Source organism: Paraphaeosphaeria sporulosa, assembly GCF_001642045.1.
Source record: "Paraphaeosphaeria sporulosa strain AP3s5-JAC2a unplaced genomic scaffold CC84scaffold_13, whole genome shotgun sequence".
Taxonomy (NCBI): Eukaryota; Fungi; Ascomycota; class Dothideomycetes; order Pleosporales; family Didymosphaeriaceae; genus Paraphaeosphaeria; species Paraphaeosphaeria sporulosa.
The window spans coordinates 994,639-1,013,749 of NW_017253372.1; the positions used below are offsets into that span (position 1 = coordinate 994,639).

The window sequence follows — 19,111 nt, forward strand, 5'->3', positions numbered from 1 at the left end:
TATCCTATAGGTTATATGCAATGCAGCGTACCTACAGCTATATATACCATCCTATAAAGTTATTATAGTTGTGGAGCGTTATCTCTACACACTAAGGGGTTAATTGGGCCGTTATAGTTAATTAGTATATCGGTTGAGGTAGTGAGACTCTTAATTATTAGATTCACATAGTGATTTAATGGATGTTGGTGATCTAGAGATGAGATGAATTGATTAATTGTTATCATATACGTGTGTTCTGCCAGCTTTTATTAGGTTCCTATCAACTATCCCTTGCTTTGGGGCTGGGTGTCCAGCAAGGGCGGATGGCCAGCTATCCCTACTACCTCCTGCCCGGAGTACTGTCCGTACCAAGGTAACTTCGTAGGCCCTTATCTAATAATAGTGAAATACTTAGTACACGCCCTTATATCTGACACATAGCTACTATAGAGAAGCTAATTACCTTCCTCCACGCTATATATGACAATCCAAATAGAACACTATCTACCTAGAGTAAGCTAGATAACCTTAAATAAGGAAAGCGCCCTTTCCTTAGCCACTTTACTAAATTTTAACGCCTTATAGTAGATACTAATTTAAATAAGGAAGTGTAGATTAATGCCTTATACCACTTACTATTTAATAACCTCTAACGCGTAATAGTAGGAGCCAAAATCCCATCTAATATTAATAAATACGCCAACCTAATCACCTAATATAATAACAACCTCTAATACCTGCCTACCCACCCAACCCACTAATTGAACTATACCTACAAGGTCACGACTCCAAGATAGTAGCTCAACCTAGACGTAATAGAGATTAATATATTATCGCACGCGACTCTATTAGAGTAGAAGAAGGATTAATACTAATAGAAAGGACTCTACTTTACATATAGCGCCCATGGACATATAGCTAGGGAGTGCCCTAAGAAGACACAGATATAGACTATAGATTAATGGGGCGATGCACCCCCTATCTCACAATGGGCCTTCCTGGAGTGCCATGGCGCTGTGGAGACTCACGACGTCTCTATCAAATGGGCCCCGAGGCACCTAGGCATTGAAGGAAATGTGGCAGCAGACAGATTAGCCAACCTAGAAGCTCAGCATCCATTACCCCCAACCAGACATGCCGCTGTGCCTACACTCTCAGGCGTCAAGACAAAAGCCCGCAAGACACTACGACACACAGCAGATCTGGTGCTCTGACAAGAAGCCTAAGCTCTCGAAGCTCACGACCCACCTCCAAAAGAGCCAAGGCCTGGTCCCGATCAAGAAAGGCGACTTCTTCCCTCTCTTCTGGAAGGCCTGGACGAGCTCCTTCGAAGAAGAGACGATCCTTAAGTCTTTTGAGACCACTGGTATATCACTATTCGACCCAGAGGTGATCCTCAGAAGATTCAAGAAAACCACCCAGGATGATAACCAAGGGTCACGAGAGAGCTCTAAGTCAGTAATTGGTGGAGATAACTGGCGTGAACTCGGTCGCCTTGTACGAGCTACAGAGAAACAGAGCAGGAAAGACGCACAGAAGCTTAGGCGCTCACTCCACCATATTTCAGCTAAAGTTCAGCTACTCCACCACGAGAATGCTGGATTAAGAGAAGCTCTCGCCATCAAAACGAAGCACAAGAAGAACGTCAAACCTCTTGATCTCCAACAGCGTCAAGAGTACCATGGTGGGGCGGTCTTCTGGTCATCAAGCAAGGTTAGGAAGGCTCGCGTACGTCAGTCGGTGAAGGAGCAAGAGGATTAGTTGGTTAATTGGTATTCATTTTACGTCTGGTTGATGGGGATTAAGTCTACCATCTCGCCTCCCGAAGGGCATATACGACGTGCTAAGCTATGGAATTACAGTGCTAACACACTACCTTAGAAAGTATTTCTTGCCTGCGCGGGTATTGCTACCATTTTAGAACTACAGCTCCCCTTCCAGTTGGGGAGACTGAGCAGTGCAGATGCATTAGGGTGGTTCCCTTGTGTGTGTTCAGAGGCGGTTGAGCGCCATAAGAGAGAGTAGGGAAAATAGGTAGGTGTAAAGAGCCGGTGCTCTGTCGAATCGGAGCCGTGGCTCTACGCGAGAAGAGCCTTTGTGTCTGAGGAGATAGGTGTAGTAGGAAGGCGGAGCCAGGCCTGTCCTTCTTCCTTATCCCCAGAGTTGTGTGTTGTAAGGCGTTGCTGGCAGCCTTCTTTACGTGTTGAGAGCCGGTGCTCTGTCAAATAGTGCCGTGGCTCTGCGCATGGAGAGCCTTTGTATTAAGGCCAGGCAGATGCCCATATCTTGCAAGAACAAGGAGTGGCAAGGCTGTCTCCTTGTCTTAGCAGTGGTTGTGGCCTTCGACCGAACGTGAAAATCTGAGTGGCGCACGGGCCATTTTGAAAAGATTTCAGCTCAGCGAAGAGCTGAAAGACAAAATAAGGCAGCGCGCCTGCCACAACGCCTGCAGTGGAGAGAGGACGTTGGGAAACGGATTCAAGAAGGCATTTGAGTCGTGTTTAAACGAAAAACCGATGGAAATCGACCTTTCGCTGAGCTGAAAAAGTTGATGTTCGGTGGGGCGCGATTAGGGGCAAGGCAGCAGGCTTCAGCGCGCTGTAGCCGCTGCAGGCTGGCTGGCCATAACTCACGAACATGTAAGAACGATACTAGAGATGTTGCTTAAACTATCATAGTAATTATATTCTGTTATCTCATTGTGTTGTTGAGATAGATCGCTGCAAAGGGGCAAAAGGATAGTAGGGTGGCGCGTTCGCTTGCCCGGCGCTCTCGCTTGCCAGGTACGTTATCACTGAGATGATTTTTCCATCTGCACAAGCACCAAATCGCGCAGCGCCTCCAAGGTCGTCGTCTTGTCCAATAACATCAGGAACGGCACATCGACGCTTAGACTCTGATAGAACCAAGTGCGGAACTCAGCCGCAATCATGCTATCCATACCATAGTTTGCAAACGGGCAGCGCACATCGACCGAGTCGTACTTGAGGAGAGTGAGGTTACCGAAGCGGCGGCGGATGAAGTTGAGCAGCGCGTCGGCTAGCGACTGCCCGGCTTCCAAGGCCTCGGTGATGGGTGCAGGGAGGTCGCCGGCGTGTGCCTGGCGTAGCACGTCGTCCTGGCCGTCGAGTGCGCTGGACAGTAGGCTTGCGCGTGGGTCATCCAGCGTTGGGTTTGTGCCTTCGAAGCCCTTTTTCCGAAGCTCTTTTAGGCCGATGGGCTCGAGGCCGGTGAGGATATGCCGCTCAGCGCCCTTGTCATGTGGGTGGTGGATACCATCCAACGTATTGTTGCTCAAAGCAATGTCGAGGATTTGCAACAGTTCGTCCTCGTCAATGGCCTGGATGCCTTTGCGGAGCAGCAAAGCCTCGATCTCTGGATTCTCGTGCAGGTATCCAGCCCCCGAGATCATACCCAGACCGACCGACATGGCAGGTAGGCCTTGAGCGCGCCGATAACGTGCAAACAGGTCTAGGAAGTAGTTGCCGGCGCAATAATTTGATTCGGTTGCCGTTCCTACGCTTCCCGAAACCGAAGATGTCAGGAGAAAGAAGTCGAGGTTCTTGTCACGCCCAGATGCGCGCAAGCAGCGGTGCAGATGCCATGTCCCCTGGACCTTGGGGTCGATTCCGGTGTGCCAGTATGCATTTGGCATGGAAGTGAAGAGGGCTTCATTTAATCCCATGGCCGCCTGCACCACGCCGCCAATATCCCCCATCGTCTCATTCACAAGGGCCGCTACGTCTTCTTCCTTGCAGACATCGCCCCTGATGACGACGCACTCTCCTCCGGCAACCTCGACATCTCGAACGAGCTTGCGCGCGGCGGGCTTGTCCAGACCGGATCGACCAAGAAAGGCAAACTTCCTGGCTCCGCGTTGCAACATCCACCGTGTCAGCGTGCGACCCAGCCCACCCAAGCATCCCACCATGATATAGCTCTTATTGCTATCAAACTGCGTCTCGTGCTTCAATCGTTGTACAGGAAGCTTGGACTGGGGATTTTGCATATTGATAGCCACCTTGCCCATGCGCGTGCGCGATGAGAAGAAGCGGAAGGCCTGTGTTGCATCCTCGATGTCGAATACCTTGAGCGTATTGAATTCAGCCATCTTACCACTGCGATAGAACTCCATGGTACGTCGAAGTAACTCGGTCCAAGCGGAACTCAGGGCCTCACTGTCGGAATTGTACAGATGTGCCAGGTCGAAGGCAGTGAAGGTTGTATTCTTCAGGAACTGGTCCATTTCAAGGCGACCGGCTGTGGCGAGATCCAGCTTGCCGATCTCGACGAAGCGACCGCCCACAGCCGTGCATCGCCATGCCGCATGAAGCTGGTCTCCCGTGAGCGAGTTGAGAACGACGTCCACGCCGCGGTTGTTTGTTGCGCTGAGGACGCCTTCGAGGAATGAAGTACCGCGGGAACTGAAGATGTTAGACGGCTTGATGCCGAAGGTTTGCACTAGGTAATCTTCCTTTTCCTTGGTCGATACCGTCGTGAATACCTCGGCTCCAGCTTGTTGTGCAACCTGGATAGCTGCCATGCCAACGCCACCGGCACCGCAATGGATGAGGACAGTCTCTCCTCTCTGCAGGCGGGCACGATATTCGAGTGCGTAAATGGCCGTCGAATAGACGACAGGCAGTGTTGCGCATACATCCAAGTCATCTGTCTCTTCCAGCTTATGGCAAGCCCAGTGCGGAACGGATTGGTACGTCTGGAAGTGCGAGGGCGCCATTACTACCACACGGTCTCCATGTGCGAATCCAGTCACTTCGGCACCGACATCAACGACAATGCCGGTGTATTCATTGGAAGATGTGGCATTGGGCACTTCAACCTTGCCACCGAAAAGGTAAAAGTCCTTTGCATTCAGTCCCGCAGACGTAACCTGGAGTAGCACATGGCTGGGTGATAGCGACCGGCTGTCTTCCTGTTGTTTGTAGTACAACGTATCAAACTGACCCACATTCTTGATGTCCAAACGCACATTGCCTGCATTCTTCAGAGCCATTTGCGTAGTGTGGAGGCCCTGTTTGGACCGAAACTCGGCATTGAGTCCCTCGTCCGGGGCGAAGCGGCTAACGTGGATGACGTTGCGGCGCTGAGCGAACTCAAAATCAGGGGAGCGGCTTGCTTGATTCAAAAGAGACAGGAGGCGCTGGGCGGTGACGTCGACGTCAGACTCGCAGGTGTCGAGATCGTAGGTGTAAATTTTCAAAGACGGTTGCTCGAGAACGAGAGCCCGTGCCAGGCCAGAAACAAGCGCCATGTCAGGCAGCCCACCCTCGGTGATGTTGCCTTTGGTGACCCATACAATCGAGTGCGCATTATCCGTCATAAGCTTGACTCGGCCCATGTCTTCGTCCGTTATGGTGGAGAGCAAAGGCTTCCGAATCTCCGCGAGGTTGAAAACGATGTCTCCTGCAGATATGTCCTTTTGGCCGAGTTCGTACAGTAGCACGTGGTGCACCTGGGTGCTTCCGTTGCTCTTTAGTGTGGCTTCCAGGGCCGAGCCCAACTTGGATTGTTCTTCTCGGTCTACAATCAAAATCCTATGGTTGTGTGGCGCAAAGGTGTTTGACTGAGCGACTGGCTTTCTAGCGACGACAACTGATGACGCCCCTTCATGAATGTGGTATGCAATCGAGGGTAGACTGCTGGAGGTGAAGGCTTCGGAGGTCGAACCGGGACATAGCGCGAGAACAGTTCCATCCTCTGTGAGCAAATCCCGAATCTTGTCCATATAATGTGCTAACCAAGGCCCTGCAACGGGTATCAAGATGACCTGATACTCCTGACCCTCCAAAGCTCCCGGCTCTGAGCGTTCGCCTATCTCCAAATCGACGAGGTTTCCACGGAGACTGCCATCATCGCTGAACGAGGCCGTCGTATAGCTTGAAAAACGCTTGAACTCACTCTTGGATGCGAGGAGGTCGAGCACGGCCAGACTGATATCATGAATATCATTGCCTAGCTCCAGGATGCGCACTCTCGGGTTTTTGTGGACGGCTAGATCAAGCATGGCACCGAGACGTATGATGCTATCGTCTTCCAGCGGTGAATCTGCTTCTGCAACGAAGTTATCCATGTGGACCTGCGCGTCCTGTACGTTCATCAAGCCAAGCCCATACAGGTCTGGTTTCCAGAGAACTCGTAGCATAGGATGGCGCTCTCCAGCCGTATTCTCTTGTGCACCGGTTGCATAAGGGCTAAGGCGCACTTCGTTTAATTGAACCGCTATGCCACCAGCCGGGTTCATAATCTCGCAGCCGATTTCAGCGGAGCCAAAACCAGTAACTCGGGCATGTGCGTTGATCTGGCATGGCCCGTCTGCGGTTGTGTTCAGCACGATGGATCCGAATCGAGTGGGAACTTTGGCATTTAGGTTTGCTGGAAGGCCCTTTGTCGTCGCCACAATGGCCGTTTGCAGCATCGCGTCGAGCGTTGTTGGGTGGACAGGATAGACGGCCAGCTCGTCGCCATAGGTCGTCCGCAGTTGCAATTTTGCACCGCTAGATGAAGCATCCTTCATGCTTGGCGTCAAAAACTCTGAAACAGGCTGGAAAGCCGGCCCATAGTTCAAACCACTTCTGAGAAAGCGGTCATACCAAGTGCGTTTTGCCGTTGGCTCAAGGCAAGCATTTGGAGCTTCGTACTTGGGCTCCATGAACGTGTCGCCCGTTGAAATACATATGCTACCCTTCGCATGCGCTATCGAAGTATCATTGTGGTAAGTGGAGATGCTGAAATCCCACCAGAGGGATGAGGTCGTCGCGTTTGTAATGGCTGATTTACGAAGCGAGGTGAACATCTCGGTTTTAGCCGCCGCATCTTCGGACAAAACAAGTGCCTTCAAAATATGGACATTGGAGAAGCAGAAAGACGGTTTCCCCGACAATGTTATATCGGCAGCCTGCATGACGGCTTCCATGGCGGTACAAAGATAGCCAGCGCCAGGAAAGACGATTGTGTCCTCCAGCTTATGATCCTTGAGCCAGGCAATGTCATCCACTCGCAAAAAGTTTCGAAATACAAGGTCGTCTCCGTTCCCACCGGGGATGAGCGAACCGAGTAACTCATGACGAGGATGCTTGCGCTGGCGATACTCGAGGCTGGCACGGCCTTCGTTCCAGAGAACTTCATCGTACCTGAACCGGTAGCGTGGAAGATCAGTAACAACGCTGAACGAAGACGCAACCGACTTTGTCAAGCCACGCAGTCCATTGACTAGCGTCCAGTCGATGGCGTAGCCAATGAGCCATAGATTTCCTGCCAGCCCTAGTGCGCTGGATAGAGCCTCTCCGTTACGTTTGACGGGTGCAAAATACCGGACCTGGTCTCCTGACACGGCCAAGTCGGCGAGCGTCTGCTTGACAGGAAGCTCAAGGGAGGAATGAGGACCCAGTTCGACAAATGTGTGGTGTGCGTGCGCGTGAAGGGCTTGAATGGCTTGCTTGAACCGTACTTGGCGGTCAAGGTTACTGCGCCAGTAGCGGCTATTGAAGCCCGACAATTTGTGCTCTGCCGTTACCGAAGATAGGACCATTACGTTCTGGGCCATCCTATAGGAAGGTACAAGGGTTGGTAGAACTCGGTCCAGGAGGCTTTCGTATTCTTCGCCCAGGGGCAGCATGTGGTGGGAATGGTATGCCTGTCCACCCGTCTTCAGTTTCCTGGCGAAGGTTCCATCCTTTTCCAGCGTAGTTAAGAGTTTGTCAATGGCCTCGCAATCGCCAGAGACGGTTACACCGTCAGGCGAGTTGACACAGGCAACTCGGACCTTCTCCTGGAGCCCGTTTTCTGTAATTTTATCGTTGACTGCTTCTTCGGAGAGCCCGACAGCCATCATCGCTCCTTCCTGAACGCTCTTGGAGACGCAAAAGCCGCGATAGTAAGCTATAACGATGGCTTCAGCTGCCGTAATGTGACCTGCTGCAAAGGCGGCGGCGATCTCGCCTGAGGAATGTCCGACTGCCGTATCTGGTACCACGTTCCACGATGCCAGTAGCTGCACCAGCGCTACTTGGATTGCGGTACAGCAAGGCTGGGACCGTTGGGGAGTGTGAATCAGATCCGGGTTCTCCGTGTCCAGAATGGCTTCACGTAGCGACCATGTCGGAACGTGCGGGATTGTTTTCAACGTCGAGTCCATTTCTGCTATGGCGTTACGGAAGGCTGGAATTTCGAATAGCTCTTTGCACATGCCCGGCCACTGTGATCCTTGCCCAGTGAAGACAAAAGCTAAGGGTGGGGGTACACTCTGCGATGGTGCCACCCCTGTCGTCAACATTTGTGAGGTGAATACGTCGTTGAGATTCATTGCCGTCTTTGCAACCAAGAAACCGCGCGTTCGGAAATTCGTGCGTCGAGACCCGAGCGTGTAAGCCAGGTCCAAAATGGTTGTGTCCCCAAATTCATGCCTAGCAAGATCGCTGGCACGCGCCTCAAGGGAGGCCATGGTCGCCGCAGAAAGCGGAAGAATGACAGATGACTGTGGCACGAACAGGCGTTCTGGAGAGGGACGAGGGAGATGAGTACCCTCCTCAAGAATGACATGCGCATTAGCACCGCCGTAGCCAAACGAGTTAATGCCTTAAGCGGTGTCAATATTCACGGCGGATCAGAGGTGCGATTCCAACATACCAATTCTTCGTATACATTCTTTATCGCCGGGCCACGAAATGAGCTCTGTGGGGATAGAGATGCTATCTTTGAAGGGCTCCAACTTGGGGTTCAGCTTCTTTAGGCCGTAGGTAGGGGGAATAAGGCGTTTCTCTAGAGCTAGAGTAGACTTGATGACACCTGCAATACCACTCGCAGCCTCTGAATGGCCAATGTTGGATTTTACTGAGCCAATGAAGAGGGGTCTATCCAATGGACGCTGAAAGACACGATTGAGCGCTTCTACCTCAATGGCATCTCCAACCTTGGTGCCGGTACCGTGGCATTCAACATATGTGATGTCATTTGGACTCAGCGAAGCCTTGTGCATGGCTTTTCGGATTACTGCTTCTTGGCCGTCGGCACTAGGAAGACTAATTCCCGCCGTCTTGCCGTTTCTGCAGTGGGTTACTGTTGGTTTGGGGCGCTTGATGAAGACACGAAAAGAACGTACGCGTTGATTGCAGATCCCTTGATCACACTCCGGATCGCATCTCCATCTCGGAGGGCATCGCTCAATCGCTTTACGTAAAGAGCACCAATTCCCTCCGCTCGGCCATAACCATCTGCAGAAGCATCGAAGGTGTGGCATTCTGACGTAGGGGATAGGACCCCAGCTTTCATGGTACCAATGTGCTGTTCGACAGACTGGATGAGGTTGGCGCCTGCGACAATGGCAGCATCGCACTCGTAATTCTCAAGTGCAACACATGCTACGTGTAGGCAATATAGCGATGACGAGCAGGCAGTATCTATGACAAGGCTTGGGCCCTTCAAGTTGAAGACGTGGCTGATGCGGTTCCCTAGAATGGAAGTGCCCATGCCCGTTGAATTATAACGAGTGAGGTAGTCGGCATCGCGGCTCTGCATTACCAGATAGTCAAAGGTGAAATTCCCGACGTAGCAACCTGTGTTGGAGCCCGAGGCGACATCAAGTGGTACGCCTGCGTTTTCAAGGCATTCAAAGACGACTTCGAGCAACTTCCGTTGCTGGGGATCCATATAGGTGGCTTCGAGGTTGTTGATGCCGAACATGCTGTTTTCGAACTGGCGTGTATCCTCGTTGAGGAAATAACCCCCCTTGGTCATCATGCTTCCAGGCCGATCGCTTCCATTTGGATGATAGAAGCCATCGACGTTGAAGCGCGACTTGGGAACCTCGCCTTTTCCAGATCTTCCATTGGCAAGGAGATCCCAAAAGTCCCGCGGTGACGACGAATCTCCTGGTAGTCGACACGCTGGCAATTTCATCTTCGTTAGCATACTTGTACCACATTGCCTTATCCACGAGGGACAGTGGGACTCACCAAGACCGCAAATGGCTAGGGGTTCTTTGGACCTGGAGACAGGTGAAGGCGGCATCGAAGCCGTCTGACTCCAGGAGCCCTCGCTGGGCTTTTCCGATATGATCATTGGAGCCATTTCTAGAATGTGAAAACCCCAGATGTTTGGAGTTGTTGTTGCCCGGGTGGCACGGGGTGTAGCGAGGTGAACTGAGTATCCTGAACTTTAAGAAATCTATCCTCGCAAGTCATGCCTTACAAACTGGATGTTTGAACATATGTATCAACGTTTAAGGCTAGTGCGGAAAAGGGTTATTTGATCGGCGCATGGGTTCCCGCACCTCTCTCGGCAACGGAAATCCCGAGTGAAACTTAACATCGGGCATCTCCTCCCATCACCGACTGGAGACCTCGCCATCTTCGGTATTCTGATCCCTTGCCAAGTTAGGGGGAGTACGCTCGGGAAGTGTGGTGCAGGAGAGATAACGTACATTTTTAATATATTGTTTAGGAGCACCATCCGGACTCGTCGTCGTGGGCCGGCTAGAGGAACGAGCTCTCTCAAACTCTGGCGTCAGGATATTCGTAGTCATGGAAGCACGCTCACCTTCTGTTTTGATTACGGGGTAAATATCATCGCAAGGTAGCGGAACAAGGTGCTAACGGAGCGTCATAGATGTGGCAAGGGCGGAATCGGCCATGCACTCGCGTTGGAATTCAAAGCGAAGGGGTACACTGTGATAACGACATTATTGCCCCATGAATCGAGCACACACCTGATCGAATGTGGTATTCTTACTTTCTCCGCGGACGTGACGAAAGACGAGGATATAGAGGGATTGTGTAAGGAGGTCACTAAGACTACCCAAGGTCAACTCGACGTACTTGTGAACAATGCAGGGATATGTGAGTGGCTTTGATCAATGGTATTCAGCGGCGCTAAAAACATCAGGCTACACGATGACGGCTATCGACACGGATGTACGCGAGGTGAAGAAGATGTTCGATGTGAACGTCTTCGGGCCCATGCGCATGGTGCACCATTTCCACCGGCTATTAGTGGCAGCGCGTGGGAAGATTGTCAACATCGGCAGTGTGGGCGGTATAGTACCGTATATGTACGGTGCTAGTTACAACGCGACCAAGGCGGCATTGCATCACTGGGGAAATACACTGCGCGTGGAAATGAAACCTCTGGGGTAAGGAATCATGTCGAGGTGACTGGAAGATACTTAATGCGTGGTCCAGGGTCAACGTTGTCAATATCATTTCCGGGGAGGTAAATACCAACATTTTGAAGCGCGACCAAGGAAGAACACTACCCGCCGGTTCGCTCTATCAACCACTCGAGGCAGAGTTTTCTCTTCATGTGGATAGGTCACCAAGTGAGTGAAATACCCGATGATGGCAGAGGTCGAAAGTGCAGTAAGCAAAGCGGCGGCTGATAAGCTCTGGCCATAGACACGACCAGCCCGAGTGAATATGCGGCTGCGGTAGTGCGGGAGATTGGGAAGCGCCAACCGAGGGCGTGGTTCTGGACAGGAGCGACAACGTCGTTTGTGCGATGGGGTGACATGTTCCTGCCGAGGACTTTTTGGGTACGTCAAACGTTCTGTATGGTGGGATATCAACATTTACCAAGTGAGATGCAGGATTGGCTGTTTACGCGTTGGTTTAACCTTGATAAGTTGCGAGGTCGGGGCTGAGAGTGCTCGGCGGCATATGATTCTTGTCCTTCCCACAGATGGTGAGCTAGCCCAGGAGATGACTAAGAGGGGCCTGTTCGAAGGATAGCCGTGGAGAGTGGGCGGAGGTGTTGGGGCCAAGGGCACGCAGGCATAGCAAATTATGCGCAGGTAGAGTTGTTAAGTGTGTAGGTTTGTTTCGGTGTACAAGATGGCGTCTTACTAGATAGTATCACAAGTGGCTGCCCCTTTGCACGTCAGAGCGGTCGTGAGTCGTTACAGTAGTTTCTGTACCTACGTATATTTGGGCGTACTATCAAACCGCTAGGCTTTAGATTTTAGAAAAACGTCACCAATTCTAGGTGCAGCAGAATAAGTGATGACAGCTGAAGTGAAATATCCTGCGTCGTTTCTCGACCGTGCCACCATACTGGAATAAACACTCGACCTTTCTAATAACTAATTACGGGAAGAGATTAGGCGGGCACAGAAATGGGCTGCCCAAATGCCATGTCTTCATGTGTGTGGCCCGTTCGTTCGAGGTATCCGACGGGCTTGTAGGCTTCACACATGCAAGATGTTGTTGTAACGGCGGGTAGTGTGGATTTGGTTGGGTTCCTACAGATCTGAGCCATACTCGTAACAAACATGTTCATTTCATGCCGTCTCCATGTGACGGGGTTCGATGCGCAGCCACATTTTCCGATGGACAAATAAACCCAAATTCTGCACTGTCCATTCACTCTTGTCGTCGGCCATAGACGGGCGGAATCGACGGAAGAAGTGTAGCAGCAGCTTGTATGTCTCCATCATGGCAATGTTCTTGCCTAGACAGATACGGGTCCCGTATCCCCAGGTCAGCATGTACCGCTCCATCACCTGGGCCTGGTCCTCGCCGTGGAGCCAACGTTCGGGCCGAAACTCTTCGGCATCGTCGCCAAACACGGTGGGGTCACGGTTCACGACGTATGGATTGGCGCCAACTTCGGTGCCTGGGGGTGCATACTGCCCATTTAACCAGAGGCCTTGGTCACCCACGAGGCGCGAGAGCAAGATGGACGCGGGCGGCTGGCATCGCAGCACCTCGCGGTAGCAGGCCACGAAGTAGGGCATCCGCTGGATGTCGTCAAAGGTGGCGACAGGCGATGAGAAGCAGCCCCGATGCTCAAAGTCTTGGATCTCAGCGAGCAGGCGAGCGTGCACGCCGGGGCGGGCCAGCACATGCTGAACGAAGCCGCAGATGAAGGCGGCGGTGGTGTCAGATGCCAGCACCATGAGCACGAACGAGTTGGGGCCCGTCTCCTCGAGCTCAATGGCGCTTCCGTCTTCTCGTTTGGCAGCGAGGATGTTGTTGACACCCGTGGCACCCGTGACACCCTGCTCCTTACTAAGCTTCTCCACCCTGGCACGACCGGCACGCTTTTCCTGCACGAGGGAATCGCGAAACTGTTGCCAAGTATGTAAGCCCGGCGCACATGCCAAATGGGTCAAAGCTTTCCCGGGGCCCCCCACCGGGCGTACACCGCGCATCGAGAACTAGACAGTGGGGGAATCGGGGATCAGGGCATCACGTACCGCCATGAGTCTCTCCGTCGCCTCCTTGTCTCCCAGTCTGGAAGGGAGTACGAGCTTCCTCAGAAAGGCACTCTTCAGCACAGGTGCGCAGAGCCACGGGAGCGCGTAGACGAGTGCGGCATAAGGGGCCATGGCGTGGAAGTTCTTGAGCAGACCGGCCACATCGCAGCCCTCGGCGACGAAGCCCAAGGCTTTCCCCAGTGTCAGGGTGCAGATGGTGTCGTAGGCAAACCACTGAGACCAGTTGGCGAAGTCGAGCCTGTCGCCTGTGTCTGCGAAGCGCCTGTCCAGCGCCGCCGTCCACTCGAGCACGCATCTGTCAATGTCGCTCTCCAGCTTGCGGACGTTGGTCTGGAAGAAGGTGCTCGCCACCCGCTTGCGTCTCGTGCTATGCTCCCGCCAGTCTCGCACCTCGAGCGGCGGTGCCAGGTCGCCCAGAATCGCCTGGGTGAAGATGTCCGTCTTCTCAGCCCGGCGATGGTAGATTTGTGGGAGGAGCCGGGCGTCGCTAACGGCTAGGAGGTTGGGCGCCACCCGCACAACGGGCCCGTAGCGTGCGTGAGCCGCCATGCCCAACCTGTGCTGTTGCTTGGTCCGTAGGATCCAAAGCTTAGAGAAGTCGGAGGCAACCGTCCACATCGGGCCCGAGAAGTGCCTCAGTGGGTGGAAGAAGATGTTGTACACGGCGCGCCCGAGGACGTAGCCTGCCAGTACGATAATGAAGGCACCCGCCGCCCCGAGCAGGATCCCCCCAGCCGTTGCACAACTCATCCAGTGCTTGTGCAGTCTACTAGGAAGAATGAGAGGAACAAGAAAAACAGGGATAATGTCGTAATGAGGAGCAAAGTGCAGAGAAAGGAGCTGTGCTTGCATCGTCCCCTAGCTAACTTATCATTGCCCACTGTCCCCTTCTTCACCACCCGCATGTCGGGGACAGAAGGCCGCAACAATTGCCTCTCGGCCATTGTATTTTCGTCGCCCCACCTGCCCTCCTGTCAAGCTTTCTACATACAGTAGGTACCCGACGGGAACAGGCATTGTTGCATTGCCGATATCCCACCCTGGATGCTTTAGGGGCGCCAGGGTCCAAATGTCTAGATCTTCCTTATCACTGCCGTTTTGAACCCGTCATGAGTACCCCCTCGGACGTCTAGTCTACACCTTATCTCCGTACTCGGCTAAGGTCATTCTTAGAAGTAGGTAGCATAAGCAGGAAAGATTTTAGGTGGAGAATTAAGTAAAATGCTAGCCTAGTGGATAACCGCTGACTGAATGTAGGCATAAACTAGGGTGCTATGCATAAATGGCTCAATTGTAATGAATAGTGAAGCGGGCGCATGCTTTTCATCCTATTAGACGTGAAGCCGCTTATGGTTAGGGGCAAAGTGCTCAGCGAGGTCTTGGGCGACTTGGCGGGGGAGTATGCTGGTCTGGGACAGGGGTGACGAATTGGAAAAAGGAGAATTTTGGTCATATAAGCCCACTATTATTAGTGGATGCCATAGGAAGCTCAATTTTGTCTATCCAGTGAGCCTACTCTTGACCGACTGGGCCCGTTGCTCCAACCACATGTGCATGCATTCACAGGCCATCAAGTGCGCCGGATTGCTTTTGCCCTGGTCTTGAACAAGCCGCAATTGCTTAATCCTATAGGGGACGCAAGAATTCGTTGCCTTCCTTACATAAGATATTTATCACTAAAGTGTGCCCCTGTTGGCAGATGCAATGCTAACAGGGATACAAATCGACGTGCCAACACTCTGCAGCTTGACAGGACCGGGAAAAGATGCGAATGCACTTTACCATGGCGTCGCGTCAATAGGACAGATTCAAGAATCCTTGATCAGTGAACAACTTGCTCTTGGATTATATACTACCCCCACCTCTCCCCGCAACAAAATCAAATAACAGTCACTGGTCCAGGTCTTGAAGAATCTCTGCGAGCCCTCTTATCCTACCTCCCAAGCACCTCCGCAAGGAAAAATGGCGGATAAAGCGGTCCGGCTATCAGACGGGAAAGCGGCCAAGCTACGCGCCTCCTGTGATGCGTGTAATGAGAGCAAAGTGCGCTGCAGTCAAACGAAGCCATCATGCACGCGGTGCCAGAAACAACGGATCATCTGCGTCTACGGCTTGTCCCGCCGCACTCATAAGTCCGCCCCTCGCGTGGGAGCTCGGCGCTCTTCACTCACAGTCGATGCATCCCTTTTACCAGAACATACGGCGATACCGACCGTGACGGAAGAACGCACTCAAATATCATCGCCGCGAGACAGTCTCATCTCCGTCTCGGCTTCGCCTCGCCAGGACACGGAAGGAACGGCAACCGCCTCAGGCGCCCAGGCACAATCTTGTCCGGACCAAAACGCAATGGACTTCCCCGACGACTTTACTTCACCTAATTTCAATCTCTCCAGCCTTATCTACCAACATGGTCACGATGGTTTAGAAAACTGTCTCCTGTCTCCTGATGCCTTCCTCGGCCAGCTCGACAACCCCCTGCCAGACGATCTGTTACACAATTCCGATTCTCCTGTCGAGCCCTTGGAGTTGACTTCTGAACACAACGGGTGCCATTGCGTCTCTCGCGCTACCACCGAGCTCATGTCCACGTTGGTACTATCCCATCGGAGTGGAAACGGGGCTGATGTCCAGCTCTCCGTCATCAAACGAGCCATTCAGACTTCCCGGGATTGCATATATTGCACCTGTGCCACTGGAGACCTAGCCCTTCTGACCAATCTTCTGCTCATAGCCCGTATTATACAAGGGTTCGAAATGACCGCAAGAGCACGTTCACCCTCAGGGCCCACGTCATCAGATAGCAGAATAAATTCGGTTGCGAGTGGGAGCCCAAAGTTAACCTGGGGAAAGCTCCCAATCGAAGAGCAGGAGGAATCTCAGATAAAGCAGTACCTGTTATTACTCAACTTCCAACAGTTGGAGCAACTGCTGAGGCCGTTGAGTGACTCGATCAAGCAATTGCGGCTTGTTCAAGACCAGGGCAAAAGCAATCCGGCGCACTTGATGGCCTGTGAATGCATGCACATGTGGTTGGAGCAACGGGCCCAGTCGGTCAAGAGTAGGCTCACTGGATAGACAATAAAATTGAGCTTCCTATGGCATCCACTAATAATAGTGGGCTTATATAACCAAAATTCTCCCTTTTCTAATTCGTTACCCCTATCCTAGACCAGCATACTCCCCCGCCAAGTCGCCCGCTATTTATCACAATTGCGCCATTTCTGCATGGCACCCTAGTTTACGCCTACTTTCAGTGAGCGCTTATCCACTAGGCTAGCATTTTACTTAATTGCCCACCTAAAATCTTTCCTTGCTTATGCCACCTACTTCTAAGAATGGTAGGAGAGCCTTACTACATTGATCTCTACTAGGTTAGAACTTACTTATGTCACCTAGGTACATGATCCTCTTCTCACCGCTATCAAGTGTGAGCTCAAAGGTGCCATTGACGATAATCCGATAGTTGAGGGACATGGCGCAGTGGAGTGGCGATTCAACTCCTAGTGCGAAGTCGATTAGACGCACCACACTACCATTAGGGACATGGATGCCAGGCTAATACACCACACATAGGTTATATTAGCGGCTGATCCACATATAGATATATGTGAATGTAATTAGAAATACGTACCTCATTATCCCTCGTATAAACTAAATCCTTATCGTTATTCATGTCGATGGGGTTGGCATTGGTGCTATAGATGATGTTGGCTACGGCATTACCATTTACCATCACACGGTGATGAGCACCATCGTCGTCCGCCAGAAAGGTGCCCTCGCCTTTGGAATTGTGCGATGTGATGAAACGACGAACGTGTCGTAGAAAGCACTTGCGGCTTGTTCAAGACTAGGGCAGAAGCAATCCGGCGCACTTAATGGCCTGTGAATATATACACATGTGGTTGGAGTAATAGGCCTAGTTAGTCAAGAGTAGGCTCACTAGATAGACAATAAAATTGAGCTTCCTATAGCATCCACTAATAATAGTGGGCTTATATAACCAAAATTCTCCCTTTTCTAATTCGTTACCCCTATCCTAGACCAGCATACTCCCCCGCCAAGTCGCCCAAGTCCTCACTAAGCACTTTGCCCCCAACTATAAGTGGCTTCACGTCTAATAGGATGAAAAGCATGCGCCCGCTTCGCTGTTCATCACAATTACGCCATTTATGCATAGCACCCCGGTTTACGCCTATGTTTAGTCAGCGCTTATCTACTAGGCCAGCATTTTACTTAATTCCCAAAAATCTTTCCTTGCTTATGCCACCTACTTCCAAGAATGGCAGGAGACCCTTGCTACATTAATCTCCACTAGGTCGGAACTTACTTATGTCACCTGGGTACATGATCCTCTTCTCACCGCTATCAAGTGTGAGCTTAAAGGTGCCTTCGATGACAACCCCATAGTCGAGGGACATGGCGCGGTGGAGTGGCGATTCAACTCCTGGTGCGAAGTCGATTAGACGCGCCACACTACCGTTAGGGACATGGATGCCAGGCTAATACACCACGCACAGGTTATGTTAGCGGCTGATCCACATATAGATATATGTGAATGTAATTAGAAATACGTACCTCGTTATCCCTCGCATAAACTAAATCCTTATCGTTATTCATGTCGATGGGGTTGGCATTGGTGCTATAGATGATGTTGGCTACGGCATTACCATTTACCATCACACGGTGATGAGCACCATCGTCGTCCGCCAGAAAGGTGCCCTCGCCTTTGGTATTGTGCGATGTGATGAAACGACGAGCGTGTCGCAGATCTTTGGCGGGAAACTGGGTGATGGGACCCTGTGGGTAGACAGGCCCAGGAGGTGCCATAATGGGGGAGAAAACAGCTGAAGTTTCACTGACTGACGTGGCAGGCAATGACCCGTTTGGAGGGGTTTGGACTTGAATCCTATTATTCATTACGCTGTTCCTTCCGCCTTTATGTCCAAGTCTAGCTGGGAATCTGGCGTCAAGGCTCGGGAATTTCGGGAATACGTCGACGACTGGCTCGGGATCAGCACGCCTCTCTATCATAACAATAATGATCCAACAGAATCAGCTCCAAAGACGGAAAGTCTTTCTGCATTGATATACGCTGCAACCATACGATTGAGGGTTCACGTTCAAGTCTGTGCCCGAGGCTATATGAGCTAACAGCTGCTTCTATACAGCAATAATCAACACTGAGGCGTCCTCAGAATATTTAGAACTTCAACGCGTTGGCCCAACCAAGTCTGATCCGAATGGTTACCGCGCATGTCCCGATTAGCCACCCATGCTAGCTAGCATTCCCATTGGATTCATTTCCTATACCCTCGTTATCTGGACAGAGCTGGAAGAGCTGCACAGCCTCTCGTCGGATGGGAAGATGGAGGCATCGGAGAACGATATTGAGAAGCGCTCCTTGGACGCTGTTATCGAAGGGAAGATTGAATAGCGAGGTTGTTCTACGGATCATCTGGCTGCGGAGTATCTGGCGGCTGAGTTATAGTATGAAGGCATAGATATCATTGTACTTGTCAAAAACCATTGGTGTCGGAGCGAAAAGGGTGTGGAGAGTGTTCGACATTAGTACGTAACTCAGCTTGAGCTAATAGAGGGCCTGAAGTTCATTAGAAGTCAATGCGTTGATATTACGACGATCCCTAAGGCTTTCATAGGCCTCTTTCCAATGGTCAAAGCCGTGGATGTGGGCTTGATGTATGTACTTAAGGTATAGCAGGTCTAGAAACACGCCACATCTATAGCGCAACTATATGAAGCCCACACACTTAGTGAGACGTAAAAACTATAAGACGCTACTTATCTTTATATCTAGATTTCCTTGAGCTCCCCTTAAGGTTACAAAGTTAAGTAATCTTAAGCCAGGATTATGGCCTATACTGGCGTAATGATTAAAGA

General features: G+C 51.6%; 6 protein-coding genes across 6 annotated transcripts; 3 read left to right on the forward strand and 3 right to left on the reverse strand.

The window, feature by feature from the left end:
* Window positions 1-1,308: 1,308 nt before the first annotated feature.
* On the forward strand, window positions 1,309-1,731 carry CC84DRAFT_1054094 (uncharacterized protein; the record flags this gene model as incomplete). The annotated part of the gene is made up of 2 exons (XM_018173520.1): window positions 1,309-1,436; window positions 1,506-1,731. Coding segments are annotated over 2 exons (354 nt in total), but the record flags the coding sequence as incomplete, so codon positions are not given.
* A 1,042-nt stretch (window positions 1,732-2,773) lies between these two features.
* Window positions 2,774-10,068, reverse strand: CC84DRAFT_1199737 (reducing type I polyketide synthase 10; the record flags this gene model as incomplete). The annotated part of the gene is made up of 4 exons (XM_018181637.1): window positions 2,774-8,577; window positions 8,629-9,044; window positions 9,101-9,884; window positions 9,954-10,068. The coding sequence occupies 4 exons, from the start codon at window positions 10,066-10,068 to the stop codon at window positions 2,774-2,776; spliced, it is 7,119 nt and encodes a 2,372-aa protein (XP_018030623.1).
* Window positions 10,069-10,520: 452 nt separating this feature from the next.
* On the forward strand, window positions 10,521-11,635 carry CC84DRAFT_1190952 (short chain dehydrogenase; the record flags this gene model as incomplete). The annotated part of the gene is made up of 6 exons (XM_018181156.1): window positions 10,521-10,555; window positions 10,606-10,835; window positions 10,882-11,128; window positions 11,178-11,314; window positions 11,391-11,527; window positions 11,582-11,635. The coding sequence occupies 6 exons, from the start codon at window positions 10,521-10,523 to the stop codon at window positions 11,633-11,635; spliced, it is 840 nt and encodes a 279-aa protein (XP_018030624.1).
* A 636-nt stretch (window positions 11,636-12,271) lies between these two features.
* On the reverse strand, window positions 12,272-13,960 carry CC84DRAFT_1103388 (cytochrome P450 monooxygenase; the record flags this gene model as incomplete). The annotated part of the gene is made up of 2 exons (XM_018175011.1): window positions 12,272-13,060; window positions 13,190-13,960. 2 exons carry the CDS (start codon window positions 13,958-13,960, stop codon window positions 12,272-12,274), a joined length of 1,560 nt encoding a protein of 519 aa, XP_018030625.1.
* Window positions 13,961-15,172: 1,212 nt separating this feature from the next.
* CC84DRAFT_1102724 (uncharacterized protein) lies at window positions 15,173-15,331 on the forward strand (the record flags this gene model as incomplete). The annotated part of the gene is made up of 1 exon (XM_018174979.1): window positions 15,173-15,331. A coding segment is annotated over one exon (159 nt), but the record flags the coding sequence as incomplete, so codon positions are not given.
* Window positions 15,332-17,244: 1,913 nt separating this feature from the next.
* CC84DRAFT_1102722 (uncharacterized protein) lies at window positions 17,245-18,040 on the reverse strand (the record flags this gene model as incomplete). The annotated part of the gene is made up of 3 exons (XM_018174978.1): window positions 17,245-17,405; window positions 17,541-17,712; window positions 17,753-18,040. 3 exons carry the CDS (start codon window positions 18,038-18,040, stop codon window positions 17,245-17,247), a joined length of 621 nt encoding a protein of 206 aa, XP_018030627.1.
* Window positions 18,041-19,111: the final 1,071 nt, after the last annotated feature.